The sequence below is a fragment of the Sylvia atricapilla genome, chromosome 20 (assembly GCF_009819655.1).
Source record: "Sylvia atricapilla isolate bSylAtr1 chromosome 20, bSylAtr1.pri, whole genome shotgun sequence".
NCBI lineage: Eukaryota > Metazoa > Chordata > Aves > Passeriformes > Sylviidae > Sylvia > Sylvia atricapilla.
Window position 1 is genome coordinate 10089306 of NC_089159.1, and position 23663 is coordinate 10112968.

General features: G+C 58.0%; 1 protein-coding gene across 1 annotated transcript; it reads left to right on the forward strand.

Moving 5' to 3' along the window:
• The first annotated feature begins 3340 nt into the window (after window positions 1-3340).
• On the forward strand, window positions 3341-23250 carry CUEDC1 (CUE domain containing 1). Its single transcript, XM_066333569.1, has 11 exons — window positions 3341-3434; window positions 16215-16673; window positions 17164-17291; window positions 18105-18216; window positions 19629-19797; window positions 20339-20422; window positions 21184-21273; window positions 21694-21787; window positions 21950-22008; window positions 22306-22376; window positions 22597-23250. Exons 2-10 carry the CDS (start codon window positions 16383-16385, stop codon window positions 22371-22373), a joined length of 1095 nt encoding a protein of 364 aa, XP_066189666.1. The 5' UTR covers window positions 3341-3434; window positions 16215-16382; the 3' UTR covers window positions 22374-22376; window positions 22597-23250.
• Window positions 23251-23663: the final 413 nt, after the last annotated feature.

Consider the following 23663-nt stretch of genomic DNA (forward strand, 5'->3'; position numbering starts at 1 on the left):
AGGTGAATGGCTTAGCACCGGCCGAGAGTTTGGGAGTTGGATTTTGCCTTGGAAGGATGTGTGCCGTGGAAAGTCAGAGCAGTGAGATGGAGGGCACGGAGAGGCGTCCTCCAGGCAAGGAGAGCCGCGGGGAAGCGGCCACAGGGACGTAAGTATTGCAGCACGGCCAGCCACGCTGCCAGAAATGTGTACAGCCTCTAAAGGGGCCGCTTTTCTCTTTGTTTGGAACACCCCGACACTTCCAGAGAGTGTTGGGATTCAACCTGTTTTTAAAGAGTTACACCCGAGTGTTGTAAATTGGGATGGTTCTGTAAAGTCGTGATGGATCAGAGAGAAACACATTTTAGTGTCAGCATATCAGTTTAATTCTATTAGCCCTTGATACAAATAAAACATTTTTTTTTCCCCTCTAACAACATTTTTTTTCCTTAGAGAGGCAGAAGAAAGAAGTATTTAATGTGTTTGCATTTGTCCACGAGAGGTTTAAAGAAAACCACCCAGACCCCAGTAAGCTGTTGAGCTGCAGCAATCCCAGGTTACATAAAGGGGCCGGGGCTGCCGAGGATTAGCCGGGGCATTCCGGGTGCTGATAAGCCTCCCGAGTTCTGCTCGCTCTTCCCTCACTTTTATTTTAGAAGCAGCCACTCTGAGCTGTATCCTGAAAACTGCCTGGGGTTCATTTTCTGGGCTGTCGGGGTTAGATTGCCACCAAAGAGAGAAAATTGGAATTTAAAGGACGCTCAGGTTTTTAAAGCATCAAGCGCTGTGGTAGTTTTTATCTCAGGGTCCCTGTACACGAGCTGAGTTGTTGAGAAGTGTATGACAATTTCCCACTGCTGGGCCCTTCCAAAAACTCCTGCCCTGCCTCATTGGTAGCTTAGTTTATCCATCTCCAAAATAGATTTAACAGTATTTTCAAAAGGCAGCTATTAAAAGCACTTTGAGTTTTTAAATGCCGTTGGGGTTTCAGTGCTTAAGTGGACCTTTTAACCAGTGCTTTTTAGGAGAAAAAAATTGTAAAAATAAATGTCTTTGTCTCCTGTCAGAGAATAAAACAAATTAAACCTGATCCCCTTCTACCTATTTGTATAATTCAGCGTGTTTATACTTCTTGCTTATCTTTGGATTGTTCACTCACAGCTCCCAGCGCAGCAGCCGAGGGATGACAGAGGAACTACGTGCTAATTTTTATGTCAAAAATAGCTTTCACCTTTAAAGGCACACGGCTCAGTGGCTGTTTCCTAATTACAAAAGGAATGCCAAAGCTTCTCCCGCGAATCCATTTTACAGCTGTGTTCAGATTGGACTGTCAGCCCCTGGTTAAAATTGAGTGCTGAGGTCCTGACCTAGAAACAAACCTTTTTTGGTATTGCTTTGGAAAGAGTATTTCAGTGCTGGAGGAGCTGGGGCAGGCTGCCCAGGCACAGCTCCCTCCACACGCCTGGTGACAGCCGCAGCCTCGTGTCCTCTCACCGGACTCTGCATCGCCCTGAAGCCCAAAGCAGGGCCACTTGTGATGCTTAAAAACACCATGGTTTCTTCTTGTTGTTCTTCAGGTTTCTGGGCTAGTCTAGTGCAATGTGTCCCTGCTTTTGGTGGAGGTTTGGAATGAGATGAGCTTTGAGTTTCCCTTCCAGCTCAAACTGTTCCATGTTTCTGTGATTTTTAGAAGTCCCAGCTTTTCCTTTAGGGGAAGCATCAGTGCTTTCTGAAAACCAGACATTTGGCATCTGCAGTCGCTGGTTGTGTCAGAGCACAGACCTGCGCTTCCCTTGCAGAGCGTTTACAGTCATTGCCTCCCAAACCAACCCATTTAGTAAAAAATAGGGCATTTTCAGCATGTGTGAAACATTTTGTTTTCCAGAGAAGTCAGAAATATTCCATTCACCTTTTCACCCAGTTGTTCTCACCAGCTGTCAAGATGAAACCATTTCTGTTCTCTGTTTTCTGTGCAAGGGTTGTTTTTCAGGGAATTACCAATTTTGTTGGAACTGGCTGAATTAAATTCACTATTTTAATTCTTCATAGTTGTGTATTTCTATGCCCATTTCTTTTTACTTCCTAGCATCATTAGCAGCTAAGACCCTTATCAAAGGGATATAAAATTGCCTGTTTTCCCTGAAACAAGCCTGGATTAGGAGATGGCAGCCACCAAAGCTCACTGAGGCGCTGTGCCTCGGAGGAGTCTGATCTGTGCTAACTTGGGGAAGAGAGTGATGAGGCATATGTTGGGTAGGTGCTGAAAACCGAAGGTTTGCCTCCAGTATTTCCACTCTTACCCTGTGCTCCCTGTCAGAGCCTTCCACATCTTTACCCAGGACTGCTCAGCTCCCAGACACAGACGAAATGATGGAGTGGTGAAATAAATCTCAGCATGAAGAGCTGTCCTGTGAGAGCTCTGGACCATCCATCCCACACGTGTGCTCGGGTTCCAGCACCCACAGCCGTGCACCCGAGCAGTCTCCGGCTGCGGCAGGGTGCTGTGGGAGGCCGTGGTGCCCAGAGGTGTGGAGTTCTCCCTGCAGCATGTCTGGAAGGTTTGGAGAGGCACGAGGGAAGTGGCGGCTCTGAGCTGCTGCCGTTGGCGGTCTCACTCTGGTCTCCACGGAACGGGAAGTGTTTGCCCTGTGCAAACGGGCTCCTGTAATTTGTAAGAGGAGATCGCTTCCCGTCCTGAGCTGTCAGCCAGAGCCTGCGATACGGGGACGGCTGTTTTCTGTCTGCTCGGAGCGACACTTGGTTACAACCCGTCTGGGATGCTCAGCGCTGGGGCCGCAGTGCTGTCTCCCCTTCCTTACCACGAGTCTGGAGATCCAAGCTTCAGGAGCCTGGGACACCCCAAAGGTGTGGAGGAGGCTGAGAGCCAGCCTGGAAATCTGTCATCCATCCATCCATCCATCCATCCATCCCTCCATCCATCCATCCATCCATCCATCCATCCATCCATCCATCCATCCATCCATCCATCCTCGGGACACTGCTCCCCCCGCACACTGCCGCCCAGGCCACTCAGGCCCGGAGCTGTCGACCCCTTGCCCGGAGGCTCTGGGGAAGCCCGGGGACAACGAGGGGACCCCGAGATCCGCAGGACCCCGTCAGGACCACCTCACCTCGGGGAGCGGCGGGGCCGCGATGCCCCGGCCGGGCCGCACGGAGCTGGGCGCTCCCCGCGGGGGGACCCCGGCCCCGGTGCTCACGGCAGTGCCCGGGGCCCCGCACGGCCCTCGGCCCCCGTGAGCCCGGCCCCGCTCCCCGCGCCCCCCCGGCCCGGCCCGGCCCCGGCCCCGGCCCCGCCGCGCCGCCCCCCGCTGCCGGGCACGGCCGCCCCCGCCCGCCCGCCCGCCACGTACGTCTCCCGTCCCGGCTCCTTTCCATGGTTCCCGGCGTGACTGGAGCCGCCCGCCGCCGCCCCCGCAGCGCGGCGCCGACCGCCGGTAAGGGGAGGGCGGGCCGGGGCTCTTTGTGCGCCGTGCCGAGCCGGGCCGAGCCGTGCCGAGCCGTGCCGAGCCGGGCCGGGCCGTGCCGCTCGGCCTGCGCGGGTCGGGCCCGGAGCCGTGCGGGCCCCGCCGGGGCTGGGAGCGGAGGCCGGCTCGGCCTCCAGCGGGGCCCGGGCGGAGCGGCGGGGCCGGGGCCGCGCCCGAAGCGGCCGCCCCTCCGGAGCCCGGCGCTGGGGGCCCCGGCTCGGCCCCGCCGCCGCTCCGGCTGCTCGGCCCCGCCGCCGGCCTGCGCCGGGCCCGCCGCGCTCCCGAGGCTCCCGGCGGCGGAGCCCGAGCGGCGGCGGCCCGGTGCGGGGCCCAGGGAGCCGTCCCCGCGTGGGGCCGGGCGCGGGCGGCGGGGCTCGGCCCTGGGGCAGCGGCCGCGTCCCGCTCAGCCCCCAGCATCGCCGGGCCCCGAGCGGGAGCCCTCCGTGCGCCGGGGCTTTGGGGGCTCCCTGCTGCTGGACATCGGCCCTGTGCCCTGTGCCCTGGGCTCTGGGCCCTGTGCCCTGAGCCCTGTGCCCTGTGCCCTGAGCCCTGAGCCCTGTGCCCTGTGCCCTGTGCCCTGTGCCCTGTGCCCTGTGCCCTGAGCCCTGTGCCCTGAGCCCTGTGCCCTGTGCCCTGTGCCCTGTGCCCTGTGCCCTGAGCCCTGTGCCCTGAGCCCTGTGCCCTGTGCCCTGTGCTCCGGGCATGGAGCAGCGCGCCTCGCACCCCGCCGCCGCCGCCCCCTGGGTCGTGCCTCGGTGCAGGAATTCCTGGGGCCCTGGTGTGCCACAGCACTGGTGGTCACCTCCAGGGTCATTCGTGAGCCCCCGGCCGGGTGCCCAGCTCAGGCACATCTGTCATCCTCCATGAGGATGGAGGGCACCGTCCTGCCGGGCTGCTCCTCACCTGGGGATCCTGTCCGGCGCTGGAATTGCTGCCAGAGGGTTGTGGGCAGGCAGCGATGGAGGGGACAAGTGCAAGTCACCTCTCAAAGCAATGCTCTCCTGCACCGTCTGTCTCTCAGGCGGGTTGGAAAGGCTCTTTTTTATTATTTTCTTAAAAAGCAGTGGAGTTGCACCTCCTCCTCACACCTCCTCCTGCTGCTGCCACTGACAACAAACACGGGGGCTGGAGCCGTAAGGATTTCCACGGGAGAACCTCCAGCCTGGGCTGACCCCCGAGGCTGCCGCTGGGGCTTTGCTGGCGGGGCTGCCCCGCGGCTGGGGAAGCTGTGGCTTTCCTCACATCCTCCTCCTCCTCCTCCGTCTCCAAGAACACGGGCTGAAAGCGGCATCTGCTCCGCTGAGAAGCTCTTTGTGGTTTTTACCGAGGTTTTCCTGTGGAAGCGCTGGGCGGGAGTGCGGCGCTGGGGCAATGAGCCCTCTGGGAGTGGGGATTGCCTGCTGCTGGGGGCACTGGGAAGCTTTTGGTGGTCTCTGTGGCAGAGGAGACCCTGCCATCACCTCCTGGCAGCTGTGTTACCCAACCGTGTTATCCAACCACCCCGTGGTGAGGACGTGCCTGATGCTGGCAGAGCCTTGTGCGCCAATCCCTGGCTGTCCACAGCCCACTCCTGGTGTCAGAGCCTTTGACAGCCAAAATTATTGCTGTCAGAGGTGCCCATCCTCTTCCCAGCCGCAGAGTTGCTGGGAAAGTTTGGACTTTTCCAGCATTTTATTACAGAAGAACTTTCAAATGAGAAGAAAATGAACAATACACCTGACACCTGACTGTGTTGGTGGCGTGGCCGAGCGGCTTTGCTGTGGTGCTGTGGTTCCCCGAGCCCTGGGGAGCAGCAGCAGCAGCATGTCGGGGGATGTCGGTGCTTATCTGCCCGCAGCAACACCCTGTGCACGGGCACAGATAACGGGGAGGCTGGCATTCGGAGTGGGAGAGCCAGGAGGGGATCCAGAGGGTCATTCATGGTCAGGGGCTGTGCCGTGAGGGTAAAATCCCAAATCCCGGGGTGGGATGTGTGGGAAGGGAGCTCTGCCCTGCCCCTGTGGGTGGACTCAGCTGTGGTCAGAGCTGGAAGGCATTGGGACAGCACAAGGTGATGGTGATAACCGAGAACTGTAAAATAAGAAAAAAAACCTTGAAATTACAGCACAGAGCCCTTCACAGGTGTGCGAGGCAGAGATGGGTCCCTCTCTCGCTGTGGTGGCAACACCTCTGTCACCACGGCCAGGGGAGTGGAGGGACAGTGGCAGGAGCCTCTCCTCTGCTCAGTGGCTTGCAGCAGGTTTCCCCACGTTTGTCCCTGATTTGGCTGTTCTGGATGGTCCCTGAATGGAGAGGGAAGTTGGAAGGAGAAAGCAACCCACCCAGCTGGGTGGAAAGCTGGCTGAAAAAAAAAACCCAACAGGAAATGAGAACAGGGGGAACATCTGGGTCCAGCTCTTGCACCACTTCCGACGGGCGCCGAGCAGCTGCTGCCTCTGGGCGACAGCGCTGGTGACCGCACTCCTCCGGCAGGCTGGCATGTCCCCACCGCGGGCCCGCGGCTGTCGCAGCACACGGGTCACCGGGCAGCCTGTGGCCGTGGCCAGGGGCTCCCCGGAGCCGGGGGAACCGGGGGAACCGGGGGAACCGGGGGGATCCGGGCTGCGCTGCCCCGGCCGCCGCCTTTGATGCGCCTGAGTGGCAGCTCCATTGTGGCCTCTTTGTGCCTCCCCTCGGTTCTCCAGGTCTGCACAAAACCTGCCATGGAAACCGGAGGCAGCCGCTGCCCCAGGAAACCCGCAGGCGCAATTAGGAAATGCAAATAGGAATGCAAATCCCTGCCTCGCCTTGCAGGGGCTCGGGGAGTTGTCGCTGGGCCACCGATGTGCCCAGGCCACTCGAGTCCCCGTCCGTGGGCACGGGGAAGGTGTCAGAGCAGGGCCAGACCGGCAGAGAGAGCTGCAGTGAGCTGCTTTTGGGGTGCCTGACCCCAAAAGAGGACCTTGGTGCCCTCCCCGTGCTCGGTGGTGGCAGGAGCGGCCGTGCTGAGCGGTGACTCATAGGTGACAATATGACATTGACATTTTTTCCATCCTCTCTGTTGCCCCCAGTGACAAACAAACAAACAAGTGTGTCTTCAAACCCAGGGTAACTGCCTTGCAGGAGCTGTCCCCTGGCTGGGCGCGGTCCCTGGGGTGTGCCTGGATGCCCGGGGTTGTTTTGGGGAGGTAGAAGTGTCTCACAGCCATTCCTGGAGGGTGTCAGCCCGGCACAGGGAAGGCAGGCTGCCCTCCTTGGCAGTGAGGACCCTCCTCACCACAGCACACTGAGAATAGCTGGGAAAGGAGATAAAGTCCACCCACAAATAACTCCAGGAAACACAAACTCTTCAGGTCTTCTTTGCAAGGTGGCATTTATGAGCACTGGAGGCGCTGGCTGTTCCTCGGGTCCCCAGAGCAGTGTGTGTGTGTGTGTGGAGTGGGGATAATGGGGCTGGGGAGGATGGAGAGTGCAGCAGTTAAGGGTGGATGCTGATCTGAGCAATTCCTCTCCCTGGAAGGAAGCAGAAAGGTTTTTTCCATCTGCTGAAGGAGCCGTAAGTCAGAGCCAGGAGCTGAGGTTGGCCCGTGCAGGGCATCATCCACAGCAATAATCCGTGTGGGGAATGGCAGATCCTTCATGTCCTGATCTGGGCCTAATCTACAGCTGTGCTGCTTAAAACCAAGCCTTGCTGATGGCTTTTATTCGAGCTGCAGCCCCTGGGTGCTTTCCTGTCGGCTGCAGTGGTGTGGGATGTGCATCCCCATTAGTGATACTTTTTCCCAGCCCCAGCCTGCTTTTATTGCTGGGAAATGAGCTCTGACTCCTGGAAGTGGTATTTCTTCCTTCTGCCTGACAGCTGGTCGATCCCTGCCCTGGCTCTCACTTCCCCAGGGAAGGCACACGCCACTGGGCACATACAGCCCAGGCTCTGGGATGGAGCCTGGCCGCTGTGCTTGGCACAGGGAAGCAGGGCTGAGCAGGGGAAAATAGGGGAAAATCCTCAGAAAATGGAGAGAACGGTGGCTGGAGCTCTGGTGATGGAGGTGGGTCACTGGGAGCACGTGCTGGGGCTGTAAGCAGAGCTGGGGGACAGCCTTTGGGGAGGATCCCCAGCTCCTGGAGCCTAAACTCTTCCTTCTGAAATCCTTGTGGCTTTAACCTCCCTGCTGGTGGTTGCCACGATCAGCACAAATCAGCTGGGATGGGATGTACCTGAATTAGTCATGCAAACTGGAAAATAACAGAAGAGAAGCAAGATGGGGTTTTGAAGAAGAATTTGACCCATTGTGGTGGCTTTTGGGAAAGGGGACAGCAGGAAGAGCCACTGCTGGGGGTCTGGGTCCCTTTGCCACCCAGAACTGGGCTGTGCTGGCACAGGAGTGACTCTGCTGCTGAGGAGACAAGAGAGTTTCTCTGAGCCTTGGCCTGGCTTCAAACCCAGGTTAGTGTCCCGTGTAATTTCTGTGATGTGCTGTGATGGAGCAAACTCAACATTCCTCCTTCCAGGGCTTTTCTCTGCCCCACAATCCGGGCTGCGCCGGGATGGAGCAGCCTGTGCTGGTCGGCAGGAGGGGCCTGACGTAGGGCTTTAATTAAATACCTGTCCCTGGTGAGGTGTAGCCTTTCAGGCAGGTTCTCCTCTGCTGAGCAATGTCACCAGGCACGAGGGAGGACAAAAGCCCGGCACAATTACAGCGTGAGGCTGTGTCCCAGGACAAGGAGGGCAGAGCAGCGCTGGATTGTTGGCTCGGCACTTTCCCGGGATAGCTTGTATCCACCATATGGCTTAGTGACTCATAAAAACACCCTCCTCGCTCTGTGACTTCATTAGGCCTTTTCTTCCCCAGCCCTTGGCTTGCAGCGCTGAGCACGGTGCTGGGAGCCTCTCCTCTCCTCTCCTCTCCTCTCCTCTCCTCTCCTCTCCTCTCCTCTCCTCTCTCCTCTCCTCTCCTCTCCTCTCCTCTCCCTCTCCTCTCCTCTCCTCTCCTCTCCTCTCCTCTCCTCTCCTCCTCTCCTCTCCTCTCCTCTCCTCTCCTCTCCTCTCCTCTCCTCTCCTCTCCTCTCCTCTCCTCTCCTCTCCTCTCCTCTCCTCTCCTCTCCTCTCCTCTCCTCTCCTCCTCTCCTCTCCTCTCCTCTCCTCCTCCTCCTCCTCTCCTCTCCCTCTCCTCTCCTCTCCTCTCCTCTCCTCTCCTCTCCTCTCCTCTCCTCCTTCCTCTCCTCTCCTCTCCTCTCCTCTCCTCTCCCTCTCCTCTCCTCTCCTCTCCTCTCCTCTCCTCCTCTCCTCTCCTCTCTCCTCTCCTCTCCTCTCCTCTCCTCTCCTCTCCTCTCCTCTCCTCTCCTCTCCTCTCCTCTCCTTTCCTCCTCTTTTCTCCAATGACACTTTGTGCCATGTGTTGGTGTCCTGCAAGGGGCTGGGAGTGGGAAAAGCGAGGGGAAGCCCTCCTCCTCTCCCTGGGGCTGTGGATGTGCTGAGGGAGGTGCAGGACCTTCCCACCCCACACACGGCGTGGAAACCCAGGGCCTTTCATCCTCCCTGCCTGCGGTTTGGTCCCCGAGGGAAGGGGGATCACAGCAGCCGCTCTGTGATCACCTTTAAATCTTCTCAGCAGCCCCTCTGGCCAGGGGCCTGTCCTGGTGAATAATTCACCGTGTGCTGGCAGGGAGAGTTTTACTCCACTAATTTTGTTTCCATAGAAACTCGTGCGGTCTGTGCTCCAGAGCTTGGGGTGAATCAATACGGGATTTTTCCTTTGCACGCTGAGCGACGGCCCTTAAGCCCCGGTGGCAGGAGAGCAGCCACTGGAGCTGCTGGAGGCTGTCCCTGCCTGTCCCTGCCTGTCCCTGCCTGTCCCTGCCTTTCTGGGGTGCCCAGGGCCAAATCCTGCAGAGATGCTCTGCACCAGCCTGGGGCAGGGCCAGCCCAGTCTAATCCCAGTCCATTCCAGTATGTCCCTGCCTGCAGAGAGATGGAGGGGAAGGAACTGCCTCTACTCAAGCTCTTTTTCCCTTTTTCCCTCCCATCCTTTAATTTCTGTGACCCTTGACCAAGAATATCAAACTAGCAATTGGAATCACCACACTAATTATCCAAGGAGCGGGCTCAGCCCTGTGCCCAGCCAGGTTCGTGTTCCCCCACTCCCCTTTATCATCACTGGCCAAACCTAACCCCAAACCTGCCTGGCAGCGAGTCCTCCACACGCCCTGCCCTGAGCCCATTCCCCAGGGAATGTCACACACCTTGGTGCCCGCAGGAATTTTTATTTTTCTTTCACTCCCAGCTGCTTCCCAGCGCTTTTGTGCCGAGCCGGGAGCACAAAGGGAGAGGAGGGATGAGCAGTTGAAGATGGGTTTTGTGTGACACAGGGCTCGAAGGCTGTGGCCAGCGGGTACAGGGCTGCCTGGGCTCCCCTCCTGCCTCCCTGGGGATGGGGAAACTGAGGCAGGGAGCTGGGCTGTCCTGTGGCACGGAGGCAGTGCTTTCTCCCAGCCCTTCCAAAGCTCTGAGCTGATGTTCAGCTGGGGCCTGTGTGTTTGATGTCGGCGGTGAAAGGCAGGGGAGGAAAGGTCACCGACACCAGCCACCTCCTGCAATAATCTTATATCGGCCTGGCTGCTTTGGGCAACCTCTTGGATCTAATTTATTACACCTTGATGCGAGATGGAGTTGAACTGAGCTGCAGTTAAACCGTACAAAGGGATGCCGGGTCACTTTAATCGCTCACACTTGCTTGACCTATTTTTTTTTTTTTTTTTAATCCCTTCCTGGAAACCTTATTTCATGTTTGAATTCCCTCAACTATTTTAGGAATGCCGTCCTACCAAGATCAAATTACCTTCAATGAAACCAGTGCAAGGCGGCCCAAGGCAAGGCGACTTTTGGACGAGGATCTAGCGCTGCCTCATTAATGTGGGCTTAGTTTGGGGCGGGGGCTGTGGTCCTGCCTTGGAGAACGTGTGAAAGCCGGGGATTAGCGCTGCACAATGCCCAGGGCCGGGGGAAGGCTCTGCCTGGCTTGGCACAGAGGGCTGGGGCAGTCCTGTGGGCACCGCCAGGGGAAGGTGCATGTGTCCCCAGGGCAGCCCTGCCTGGCTCTCCGCTCCCAGCTGAGCGTTTTCCCTCCAGTTTTATCGGGGTGTTGTTGGTTTAGGAGCCAGCTGGGTGCTGTGGAGGGCTGACATCTGCTCCCTTCACAAAGGGCTGCCATAAATCTGTCCGGGAGGAGGGCATGGCTGCATCTCTTAAACGTGAATATTGAGTGCTGCAGTGTCCACGGGCTCCCCAGAGCAGCAGTGGGGTCAGAGCAGCTGGGCAGGAATGCTGATGCCGTGGTGGGATCATCACTCCATGGCTCTCCTGGTTCCTCTGCATTTGCCCCCGGAGCCAAGAGGGGAATTTCCTGGTGCAGAGAGGTACGAGCTGCACAGGTTCCCAAGCAGGGCTGACTTGTGCTCGCCTCCCTGATTGCTTTTGCTTTTGAAAAGGGCTTAAACCCAGCCATTTTAATACTGGGTAGAACAAGTATTAAAGGAGATCCTCAGGTGCTTATTTGTTTCCATGAAAAAGGATTTGCTCGGAGCAATTTTCCCAGGCTGTGGGCCCAGGAGGGGTGCACAGCATCCCCTGAGGCAGAGAAGGTGACAAGGGGATTTAGGAGAGACTGGTAGGGGCCCGTCCTGCACATCCTTGGTACGTTTGGTGGTGGAGAATAGCGTCATTTCTGTTCCTGATCATTTACTTTTCAGTCCTATTATAGTCACACCTGCAGCTGCTGAGCAGTCACGTTCCCAGACTTCCCGTTCCCACATTGAGCAATCCCTTTGCAGGGGCCTGGCTGCAGCAGAACTCAGCACATCTGCTCTGGACAGAGCCACTATTTCTCCTTTAACATCCTTGAGTTTCGAGACTTCTTCCAAGAGTCTTCCCTCCAGGAACTGGGGGAGCTGTCAGCCCTTTCCTCCAAATAATCCTGAGCATGGAAATGCTCCTGCATGTGTGTTCTGCATCCCCAGCTGAGGCAGCACAGGCCTGGGCTTGCAGCCACCACGGGATGAGTGTCCTGAGGGCTGGGGGGACCCAGCACTGGGTGGTGTCACCCCCATCCTGCCTGCAGAGAGGAGGGGTCTCAGTTCCAGCGTGTTTTCAGGGGAGATCCATGAACACAGCGTGGCAGAAGAGCAGGGGAGAAGGGGCTGGGCAGTGTTTGAGCAATCCCATCTGCTGTCTGAGCCGCAGCAGACACTGGGGAAGGGAATATTCTGGTCTGCACTTGGTGCCAAGGCTCTGCTGTGAGCAGAGAGGGCTGTGAGCGATCAGTCCCAGCGCTGTTCCAGCTGCTGGCTCCTGCGGCGGGGCTGTGTTCCTGCTTCCAGCACGCTGAATTCCCACTCTGGCCGACCCCCGGGATGATCCAGCTGCTCTGCCCGGGCAGCTGGCGGCCGGCAGCCTGCTCTTCACACCAAACCTGCCCCGGAGCTTCCCCTCGGGCCGTCCCTCCATGGGAAGAGCCCGGTTTTGGGCTGGGTGAGAGCAGCCGTGCCCAGGCAGGATGCCGGGGGCACAGGAGGATGCTCCTCCCAGGCTGTGAGCATTATCCCTCCCAGGAGCCCGACTGAGGCGTTTTCCTGGCTCTGGTCTCATCTTGGCTCTGGCAAGGGTGGCTCCGAATTGTGCAAGTCACTGGCAGCTTGGGTGGGAAAAGAGCAGGGTGAAGCCCTGGGCTGGCAGGAGGCAGCCACCCCCAAGGCCAGCTTGTGTTTGGTTGTTTTTTGTGGTTTTGAGTGGTGAGCTGAAGGCAAGGGCTGCAGCCAAAGGTGTGCCAGGGCCTGGCCCAGTGTGCAGTGAGACAGCAGTGTGGAGGTGTGTGGGAAAGTGTCCTGGCTGTGCAGTGCCACCAAAACACTGCATTTTCAGTGCCAGCCCCCTTCCAGCATGTGGAGGCACTTAGATAAAAGCTGGTGGGGATGTGGCATCATAGCAGCCCTTCCTAACCCAGTGCTGGCTCCGTGCCTGGCCCCAGCCTGGCCCTGGGATGTCACCTGGCACAGGTCAGCTGGGGTGAGCCAGGACCAGGACTGCAGGATTTATCCCGTGCTGCCAGGGCTGGTGGTCCAGCCACAGACCACGGGGGACAGTGCCAGCCACACCAGTGTCCCTGCGACCTGTGGGACGGGGACACGCAGACAGGGAGCTTGCAAAGCCTTTAAGCTCCTCGTGTGATGGGCGCAGCAGAAGGGCGAAGGATTATGGCTGTGCCTGCGTTTGGCAGATGAATACCAGCATTCATTTCCCTGCTGCGGGAAAACAGGAGCTGTTGTCAGGCAGGGAGAAAGTTGATCGGGCAGCAGCCAAAGGAGTCATCACAACCTCCTTGTGTACTGGGGCAGGAGGGGAAGAGGAGCCCAGCCCGTGCCCCGCTGTGGGCTGCAGTCACACACCAGCTTCTTCTTTCCTTTTTTGGGAAATCCCGAGGATTTTGCTTTTCCTGGCATCTTCCCAGCCCCTCAGTGACATCACAGAAATGAGGGCCAGGAACATGTTGAGCCCCTTCCCCGGCTGCCCCCGGGGTCCTCCTCACTGCTCACCTGAGCACCTGCCGCAGACAGCGGGACCTGGGGACGGTCCTCGGAATGCGGCTACCTGATGGTCTTTTACATCAGCTCCTGCCCACAGGGCCGCTTGCTTTTCCCTGGGGTTTAACTCGTGCTGATGCAGTGATTTGCATTTCTTTGGATTAAGCAGCAGGACTTTGAAAAGTGGGTTTAAAAGGCTTCAGGGCATGTGAAGTGCCCTGGTCTGTGCCTTGGAAGCAGCCCCTGCCAGCCCTGAATTCCTGGGCTGTATCTCAGGGCAGGGAAGGTCCCAACACATTCCCTTGGGACTCTTGGAAGCCAGATATGCAGCGGTGCCTTTCTGGTGTAAAATATCTTGTCTCCATCCCTAATTTTGCTTATCTTCTGACCAGAAGATTTCCGTGGCTCAGCACGTGTCTGTGTTCAGCCACTACCCAGCACTTCCCGGGAGCTGTCCCAGAGGGATTGCCAGTGCCTGGCACAGCCGTGGCCCTCTTGGTTACAGGGAAGCCTTTAAATACACACTCAGAGGTCAAATGCTGGGAGACAAAGATTCCCCAGCCACAGGTACTTCGGTTTCTTTATGGAGATCTGAGGATTTCCAACCTGGTTTTGAGGGGTTATTTTGCTGTTTGAGGTTAATGGGCTGGCACAGCACTGCTGAGCCAGTGGTTCTCCACAGGAGCTCTCATCTCCATACGTGGATTGTGTGTATCCAGTGGAAGCTGTGTTCCCGTGGGTGTCCAGGCTCGTTCCCCATCCTCTTGGAGTAGCCAAATCTTGTAAGGAGGTGTGTACCCCGTGCATGTGTTACAACTCAATTTAATACGTGACTAAACCAGCCATGCAATATTGCAATTAAAGTATAATTCCAGAGGTGTGAACAATGCCGGCTCTTTGCTGGGAATGAGTCAGGGGAGCGGAGGAGGAACCGAGCAGCAGTGTTTTATTAATTGACTCCAGCGGATTTATTTGTCCTCAGTGAATAGAGCCGGGCAGAGCTGTCGGGATTGTTCCTGCTCTGCTCACACAGCGCTGCTCCATGCCTGGCTCCTGGCAAGCTGATCCTGGGGATTGGGAATTACTGGGATGGAGACAGATCCTGGCTGAGAGACCAGTTAAATGGATATTATTAGCGAGCTGGGGGCTCCTGGTGCTGGTTGGAAATGGCCCCTTGTGCCTGACAGTAATTCTCCTGCTGCTTTTCCCTGGGTCCTGCCTGGGGATGGTGGCACTGGATGGCCCCTGGCACCGTGCTCAGCCCAGGGACCCAGGTGTGATGACTGGTTGGGTGCTGGTGTTTGCCCAGGGCCGCTGTTGTGGTGCATCCAAACGCAAACGCTCCCAGCATTACACAGAAGCCAGGGAAGGAGAGCAGATAGTGCCTGGAGCAGGAACCATCCCCCTGATTCCTCTGGTACCAAGCCAGAGCAACGCTGTCCCTGGGGATGAAGATGGGGGCTAAAAATTAACTTCTCCCCGAGTTCCCCATGTACTGCAGGTGTGTTTCCTGCTCAGCAGCCTCTGGAAGGCCCTGGAAAGCCCTTGGAGCAGCTCAGGGGTGTGGGCTGGCACAGGGGCCGGGCACTGGGGACATGGCTGTCACAGTCTTGCTGAGCAGGGGACAGCCCAGGTGACCTTCAGAGGTGACTGCTCCTCCTAATGGATTGGAATCTGATTATACCATTTTGCTAAGAAATGTGCTTGCCACGTTCTTCTGCATTAAATACCATTTAGGGACAGTTATCCTGAACTCTCTGCCTGCCGCTTAGGAAAAAGCCTTTGAAAATGATATTGTGGATCAAAAGTGTTCCTGGGGTAATTCTGTTTCAAACAGTGGAGTTAATCCAGAACTGAATTTGGCCCTGCATTTTCAAACGAGAAGCAGTAGCTGTATAATCTGTTTATGGTTTTAAAGTGAATGTTAATCTTGGATTTGGTGGCTTTTCCAAAGGGTCGATTTGCCGTGCTGCAGAGAATTCTAGCCCCCTGCTCCGACACTCTCTGAGCCGACTCCATGTTTTACTTTAAAGAGTGATTTTTACAGTGTTTATAAATACATGTCAGACCTGGAAACGTTAAATCTGGGCAGCCCTCGGCACTGGAAGTAATGCCATTTTTCTTGCCTTGCACTGTGTTGGTACAGCTCCTGGCACTGTGTGCTGGGCCCGCTGCAGGGATGGCTCAGTCCCACGAGGACACTGTGGGATGGGTGCAACAGAACCAAATGTCCCCTGCCCAGAAAGACTCCAAGTATTTCAGAAGGCAAAGAGCATAGAAAAAGAAGGCTTTATTTTTTAATTCTTACTACCTTGTATAAGGTGTTCCCATACAGACTTAACGTGGTTGGTGAATAGGAATGACACTTTTTTTATCCTACTGGTTAACCAGAGAAACAGCAAAACACCACCTGGAGATGGATTGCTTTGAGAAAGGAGAGTGGTTTGCCACGATTGTTTTAAGAAGAAACTTTCTTGAGAAAATTTTTCCTTGAGGGGGAAAAAAAACTTAGCAGATGCCAGGGGGCTAAAAAATTTTTTTACCTTTAGAAACATTAGGCCTTGCAGAACCTCTGGGTGCCGTCCCGTGGGTGACTTTGTCCCCAGGGTGACTTTGTCCCTGGGGGTGACTTTGTCCCTGGGGGTGACTTTATCCTTGGGGTGACCTTGTCCCCAGGGTGACTTTGTCCCGGGGTGACTTTGTCCCTGGGGTGGGTGACTTTGTCCCCAGGATGACTTTGTCCTGGGGTGACTTTGTCCCGGGGGTGAGTGACTTTATCCCCGGGGTGACTTTATCCCCGAGGTGACTTTGTCCCCGGGGTGACTTTATCCCCGGGGTGACTTTGTCCCTGGGATGGGTTACTTTATCCCCGGGGTGACTTTGTCCCGGGGGTGGGTGACTTTGTCCCTGGGGTGACTTTGTCCCCAGGGTGACTTTGTCCCTGGGGGGTGTGACTTTGTCCCCAGGGTGACTTTGTCCCCGGGGTGACTTTGTCCCTGGGGTGACTTTATCCCCGGGGTGACTTTGTCCCTGGGGTGGGTGACTTTGTCCCTGGGGTGGGTGACTTTGTCCCTGGGGTGGGTGACTTTATGCCGAGGGTGACTTTATCCCCGGGGTGACTTTGTCCCGGGTGTGACTTTGTCCTTGGGGTGGGTTACTTTATCCGTGGGGTGACTTTGTCCCGTGTCCCCTCCGCAGGTGGGAGGATGCAGCCGCGCGCCGGGGGCTGAGCCGTGGGGAGCGGGACCCCCGGCGCCCACCCACCCAGCCACCCATGGTGCGGGCTGGCAGCCGGGGCAGCCCCCCGTGAGCAGGGGCACGGGCACAGGCGGGACCACGGGCGCTGAGGACCCCCACTGCCCCACCATGACCAGCCTCTTCCGCCGGAGCAGCAGCAACGGCGGCTCCCGCGGCGGCTCCTCGGCGCAGGAGCTCAACAACAGCCGCCCCGCCAGGCAGGTGAGGCGCCTGGAGTTCAACCAGGCCATGGAGGACTTCAAGACCATGTTCCCCAACATGGACTACGACATCATCGAGTGCGTGTTGAGGGCCAACAACGGCGCCGTGGACGCCACCATCGACCAGCTTCTGCAGATGAACCTGGACGGCAGCGGCTGCGACGACAGCTCGGACTCGGAGGACAGCATCCCCCCCGAGGTAACCTGCCTGGGGGTCTCCTCTCTGGGCTCTTCCTTCCTCAGCTGGGTCACCATGAGTGGGCACCTCAGTCTGGTCCTGCCTCCTCCTGCCTGGGCACGGTGCCACTCAACTGCTGCAGGCAGGCAGAGGTTTGAGTGCCCAGATCAACTGGGCTGCTGCACCAAAAATTGTCTTGGGCAGTGCTTCAGGCTCATGATAAGTGCTCTCTCCCATCTCCCTCGCCCCAAAATCCAACAGAGACCCTTCTGCTACAGCCAGAGAGACTCGCCAGGGCTGTGTGCACCCAAGGATAGGCTCACCCATCCTTTTCCCTCGAGAGCAGCGCCTCCAAACTCCACCAAAACCCCGCTGGGTGCAGGAGGTGCAGTTCCAGCAGGTTTCCCCATCCTCTCTGCAGCAGCATTCAGCCCGTGCCATCCCCGTTTTGCTGCTGCAGGTGGGGAGCATTTCCCTGCCGTGCCCTCAGCGCCATCCTCTCACCCCGCAGATCCTGGAGCGCACCCTGGAGCCGGACAGCTCTGACGAGGAGCCGCCTCCCGTGTACTCCCCTCCCGCCTACGAGAGCCAGGTGCTGGGCAGCCGCTACCCCCGTGCCCCGCCCACGCCCCCTCCCAGGTGAGCACAGCCCCGCTCCGGGCCACCCAGTGCCACCCAGTGCCACCCAGTGCCACCAGCACACGGGGTCTGTGCCGGCAGCTGGCCCCGTTCCTTACAGGGTCCAGTGAGACAAAGCCAAGGGAGATGAATGAAGTTCACAGCTGGTTCAAAAATCCCTGTGAGGGTCTGAACACGAACAGCTGAGGGGCCGGAAAGCTGCTCTGGCAGCGTGTGGAATGGCAAAAATCAGCTCCTGGGGGCGGGGAGCGCTCGCCTCTGCTGGAAAACACCAGGTGCTGGGCAGCCAGGCCCTGGGCTGGCTCCTCACCACACACCTCCCTGGATGGCTCTCGCTTGTGCCCTGGCAGCACTGCTCTGGCTGCAGGTTTGGGGCTGTGGGACAGCAGGTGTGAGCCCTGGGCACCTCTGTGGCAGCCCCTGCCCTCTGTGCAGGCCGGGTGTGACACCTGGTGAGAGGTGTTTGTCAGCTTTGTGGGTGAATCCCTGCAGTGCTGGGGCTGCACCAGCCTGGGTTTTGGGAGCCTGGGGAAACAGAGAAGGAAAGCAGTGTACAGAGCTGCAGGGCAAGGCTTGAAATGCAGCCCCCAAAGATTCCAAACACTCTTGGAAAACCTTTCACTCTCCAGAGCTGATGCCATAACGCTGCAGGTTCAGGGATGTGCTGGGGTTTTGTGGTTTCCAGGATGGCTGGTGGAGCTGGGCAGGCTCTGCTGTGCCAGGCCCTGCTGTGCCAGGCCCTGTGCCACGCTGCCATGGCAGGTGTTGGTGGGTTTCTCCTCACCAGAGGTGCTGCCTGTGCTTGCCCCACAGGACGGATGTGCCCGGCCCCGGGCACTACAGGAACTGGAACCCACCACTCCTGGGCAACCTCCCCGAGGACTTCCTGCGCATCCTGCCCCAGCAGACACAGGCTGGCACACAGGTGAGCCTTGGCCACCCCTTCCAGCCTGCACCTCAGCTCCCTGGGCCGGGATCTCACCCTCAGCCACCCTGAGCTTGCAGCACCAGCACGCTGGAAGCATCTGGGTACCAGATGTGGACTAACCCAAAAGTTTTGGAGCGTGTCCTGTTCAAGAGACTGAAGTGGGCAAGGTGTGAAAGAGCTCTCAGCAAAGCTTTGGTATTTTTCCTGCCATTATCCCAGTGATTAGTGCCAGAAATGCCACTTGCCATAAGCACCTAATATTTTTGATTCTTTGAAAATCTTGCCCACTGTTCTTTGAAAATCTTGCCCACTGGTGAGGAGCAGCAGGACCAGTAATGCTCCTAAGAAGAGAACTTGCCAGGGCAACTTGAGGGCTGCTGCAGTGGAATTTGGGTGGGAAACCTAGTGCAAGCCAGAGGATTTGCCCCTGGGAAATCAGAGTCCACGTGTGCTCCATGACTGTTTTAAGCCACAAGGTTTGGGTGCCTGCAGCAGGGCAGGCAATGGGCAGCTTCCCATGGGGAACAAACAGCCCCAGCACATGCTGGGCATCCAGCTCAGCTCCAGCCACGATTTGGGGCATGCCTCAGCCCTTTGCTAACACAGGAACCCCTAAATGGATCCAGCACCCTCCTGGCATGGTGAGGGCCGTGGGGGCTGCAGGCACCCTGCTCCTCCCTCTTGTTTCGTCTCCAAAGGCAGCCTGCCACGTTTTCATGAATGATTGCCCTGCAAGTTGAGCTTCACGGGCTCTATTACCTTTCTGGGAGTAGGAGCGTGCCAATTCATTTGGGCTCAGGGGGAGGAGAGGAGCAGCTGCCCTTTTCTTTCCCCAGTAATTGTGTGCTTTTGCTTTTTATGGCTCTCTGGGAGCAGCTACAAATCAGATAAATATTGTAGCAGGGATGAGGCTGCGTGCGGCTGTGCTGCTGCCCAGGTGTGAGGCGTGACGTGCCTGGTGCAGGGACATTTGTCAGCAGGACATTGCAGACTCTGCTCTTTAGAGATGGGAGATAAAGCAGCCATGCTGCTGAGACCCTTCTCCTGCCTCCACACCTCCACACCAGCTTCTGGTAAAGGCACAACCCCTCGGTTTAAAGTTAAAAAATCCGTGCCAGCCTGTGCTCGGCAGAAGGAGCTCCGAAAGGTTCCCACGTGGGATGTCTGTCCCCTCTGCCTTCCCAAGGGGCAGAGGCAGCCATGCCCTGTGTCCCTGTGTCCCTGTGTCCCTGTGTCCCTTTAGCCCTGGGCTGTTGGATGGAGGAAGGAGGCACCCCTCTGGGGCGCAGCAGTCGGGGCTGGGGGAGCTGTGGTGTAACAGAGGGGCCAATACCCGAGCTCAGCCCCAGGAGCTGCTGCAGGGAGCCCCTGAGACCAGCGCCCAGCTGAGCCGTGTTTGCCTCCCCCAGGGCTCCCACGGGTGCCGGCAGCCCGTGCCACGGGGCCAGGGCTGCCTGGAGCAGGAGCGGCGATGGAAGCAGTACCTGGAGGACGAGCGCATCGCCCTCTTCCTGCAGAACGAAGAGTTCATGAAGGAGCTCCAGAGGAACCGGGATTTCCTCCTCGCCCTGGAGAGAGGTGAAAAGGCCCTTCAGAAACTTCTGCTTTTTGAGTGTGTGCCCTGCCGTGACCCTGGCTGCTGGCAGCATTGCCCTGCCCGTGGGATCAGGGCTTGTGCCAAAGCAGAGCCAGTACTGGGGGCTGGTGGTCCAAGCTGCCTGCACTGGTGGGCTCTCCCTGGACTCCTGCTCTCCTCCCCTCTGCAGCATCTCTGGCAGAGCCCAGCAGAACCCATGACAAGGAGCTTTGGAGATGCCCTCTGAGCCCTCCCCAGCCGTGTCAGTGGTGCTTTGCAGGGTCCTGGCAGCACTGTCACTGCAGGTGGCAGGAAAACCATGGCTGCTCTCGTCGCGTGCTTGTGGTGGGTGGGCAGTTCCTGTGCTGCTGCGGGCTCCCATCCAGTGCTTGTGGTCGCTGTGCTGAAGCAAAGCCCCAGCTCCCTCCCTTGCCACCAGCCTGTCCCTCGGCAGCCACGGGGCTGTGAGGGCACAGGGGAGCAGAGGCATGTGCTCTGCCCCCAGGGTCTGATCGAGCTGGCCCTGCGCTTTTTGTTTTTCAGATCGATTGAAATATGAGTCAAAAAAATCCAAGTCGACCAGTGTCGCTGTCAGCAACGACTTTGGTTTCTCCTCAGTATTATCAGGTAACTTCCAAGACACACGTGAGCATTGTCTCTCCGCAGCAGGATCCCCCGTGGCCCCTGCATTCCCATCCCTCTGCCTCCAGAGTGTCTGTGGAGGGAGGAAACTGGCTGATCCCTCCCTGCTGCCCTCCCAGCACAGGGGAGGAGCTGGTGGGTCTTGGGGATGGGTGCTCCTGCCCTCCCCACACGGAGGTGCTCCTCCATCTGCCTCCATCCATCCCTGTCCTCCCGTGCCTGGGCTGGAGCAGAGGATTGTGCCTGGAGCCATAATGACTGTTCCCGGGTAATCCTGATTAACCTCGGAGCAGAGCAGCTGCCCAAGTCAGAATTAGAGCCGGTGTCTGTCGATGGCCCTGCACGGGGCTGGGCAGCCTGGGCAGCCTGGCAGGGCTCCAGCTGGGCTCACAGACCCCAGGGATGTTCCTGGGGGTCCCTGGGCTTGCTCCTGATCCCCTGGGTAGCACAATCCAATACCCAGAGCTCAGTCACAGCCCGGGGAGAATTTGGGGCTGGAGGTGCTGGTGCAGGGGCTGAGCACCCATGAAGGTGTGCTGCCAGCCCACGGCTCTGCACACCCTGTCCCAGGCATTGTGTCCCCAGAGAGTCCCCATGCAGAGCCAGCCCCACGTGCCAGCACCCTCATCCCCCCTGCTCTTGCCCAGCTCTGCCCTTTGCTGGTGCTGGAATTGGCTCATGGAAGTGATTTGTCCAGGTCCCCTGAGCAGACCCACACTCCTGGTGAGCAGCTGTTTGCCTTGCAGGTGATGCAGCTCCCTCTGCAACCAGCGAGGCCGGCGGTGCCGTGTCCGACGATGCCTTATTCCGGGACAAACTCAAACACATGGGGAAATGTGAGTCTGGGCAGGCCCCGGCAGGGCTGGAGGGGAGCTGGGAGTGGGTGGGCAGGGGGAGATGACAGCAGTACCTGGCATTCTCCCAAACTCATCCTTGCTCTGGGAAGTCACAGCCTGCTTTTCCCACAAACCAGAGCTGGGTCCCTGGGTGGCCTCAGCTGGGCTGCAGGCACTGGGGACAGTGGGAGGGCTGGGTAAAGGAAGATCATGAAAATCCCAGCAAAAATAAAACATGAGCACCTCCCACCAGGGATGGAGGTGTCCCTGTCTCCCTCTCTGAGACTGGCAAACCCAGGGCATCACCACGGGGTGTTGGGGTGCGGGTGGCTCTCACACCCCTGGCCCTGCCCCTCTCCTTCCCGTGGCAGCTTTGGGAAGGGTTTTGGGTGAGACCCTCACCCAGCTGCTTCCCTCCAGCCACGCGCAAGAAGCTGTTTGAACTCGCCAGAGCCTTCTCCGAGAAGACGAAGATGAGGAAATCAAAAAGAAAACACTTGTTGAAGCACCAGGTGTATCCTGAAAGGAGCTGTGGGGCAAGGGGGGGCTTCACTTGGGGGCTCCCCGAGGGCTCCTCTGTGGCTGGAGCGTGGGCTGGGCAGGGTGACTGCGGTGCCACGGCCACATCCTGAGAAAGGAAAACCCCACAAATGGTTTTCCTTAGCGGAGGGCGCAGGATGGGGACAGCGGCTTCCACGGCCAATCTCCTCGATGACGTGGAAGGACATGCCTATGGTAAGGAATGCCGTGGCAGGCTGGGCTGTGGATTTCCCCACACCAGCCCCAGGGCTGGCTCAGGTGTGAACGCCTGGCAGAAATACCCCTGTGGGGAAAAAAACCTCCATCCAGTGCTCTCAGGCGTGTTCCGGTAGAAACTCCCCAAGTCCCACTGGGAATTCGCTCTCGGAGGAGGAAACCCTGCCCTGGGCAGAGCTGGGCTGCCTGCCCCGGGTTCCTCCCCAGAGCTGGGGCCGTGCTGCAGCGGTTCCCTGGTGTGGATGTGGCTGCAGCCCGCCTGCCTCTGCCTTTCAGATGAAGATGTCCAAGCACGGCGGCAGCAGCTCCGGGAGGAGGAGGAGACGCCGAAGGAAGGGCAGTAAACGGTGAGAGGCACCTGGGGATCGGTGTGAATGGCCCAGCCTGGCTGGAGGAGGGCTCCAGGGTGCAGGGTGTGTCCGGGGTGTGTCCAGGGTGTGTCCGGGGTGTGTCCGGGTGGGGACAAACCCCATCAGTGGCCATGGCTGGGACAGCTCCAGGTGCTGTCACTGTGTGGCTGAGGCTGAGTGTGTTCTGTTCTCTGTGTCCCCTTTCCCCTCCCTGCAGGTCCCAGCGCTGGGGTTTCTTGCTGGCACAGGACGTGCACGAGGCTTCACCAGGAGATGGCTGACAAAGGAAAAAAAACCCACCCAACAAATCACTCAGATTTTGGCTGTTCCCCCTCTGCTGCTGGTACTCCTCTGAAGTACAAGTGTCGAAGCGAGGCACAACGTTTTCTTACCAGTGGTTTGAAAACAACTTTTTCCTACCGAGCAAATCAGCCAAAAAGGAGGAAAAAAAAAAAAAAAAAAAAAAAAAAAAAAAGGAAAAAGAAAGGAAAAAAAAGCGGGTGGCTGCGGAGGAGGCAGCGGGCTGAGGCTGGGGAGGAGCAGCCCCGCCTGCTCTCCCGGCCCGGCCGCGGGGCAGGAGCAGTGAAATCAGCCGTACTAACGAGGATCCATTCACACGTGGGGTTCTGCCTGGCCGGAGCACTCCTGAACATATCTGTAGTGGTCTGATGGAACTTCACTCTGCGCACAGCGGAACAAAAACCACGGGAGAAAGGGAAGCTAACAGCCGTTTGTCTATTATTGCTAGGAGTAATGAGCAGAGATTCAGATCAGGTAATAGTCAAATAATATAAATTGTTTATAAAGGAAAGGCCTTCTTTTCCTAGGCGTTTCACTTTGAATTAAACCTTTGCCTTCGGCATTGCTACAACTGCCTTGAAGTCGGGGAGCTTTGTGCGGCCTCGGGGCAGCACCAAGGGCTGGATTTCACATCAGTTTAACCCTCACTGATGGAGCAAGGACACATCCCCCTGGCTCTGGGCTGCTGGGGCTGCTCCTGGAGGCCGGGAGCTCCAGGGATGGATGCTCTCGCTGTAGGTAAGAGGCAAAGGCCCAGCCAGGGGTTGGCAGGGCTGGTGGAGGAGGTGTTCTCAGCACGGAGTTTGTCCCAGGGCTTGGGGACACTGCTGGGTTTGGTGTGGGGCAGGAGCAGAGCCCCTTCCTCATGCCCACGGCGCCGGAATCCTGCAGCTCTCGGAGATGCTGTCAGGCTCAAAATAATCACATAAACAAATTCCTTCGCTGTGTAAGTAACGAGTGACGAGCGTCAAGTCAGAATTCGCT

Bases quoted from the DNA above. Each gene is read 5' to 3' on its own strand.
- CUEDC1 (XM_066333569.1), top strand. From the start codon at position 16,383: ATGACCAGCCTCTTCCGCCGGAGCAGCAGCAACGGCGGCTCCCGCGGC. The intron at 19,798-20,338 runs GTGAAAAGGCCC...TTTGTTTTTCAG, and splicing joins CCTCCTCGCCCTGGAGAGAG to ATCGATTGAAATATGAGTCA. The intron at 22,009-22,305 runs GTAAGGAATGCC...TCTGCCTTTCAG, and splicing joins CGTGGAAGGACATGCCTATG to ATGAAGATGTCCAAGCACGG.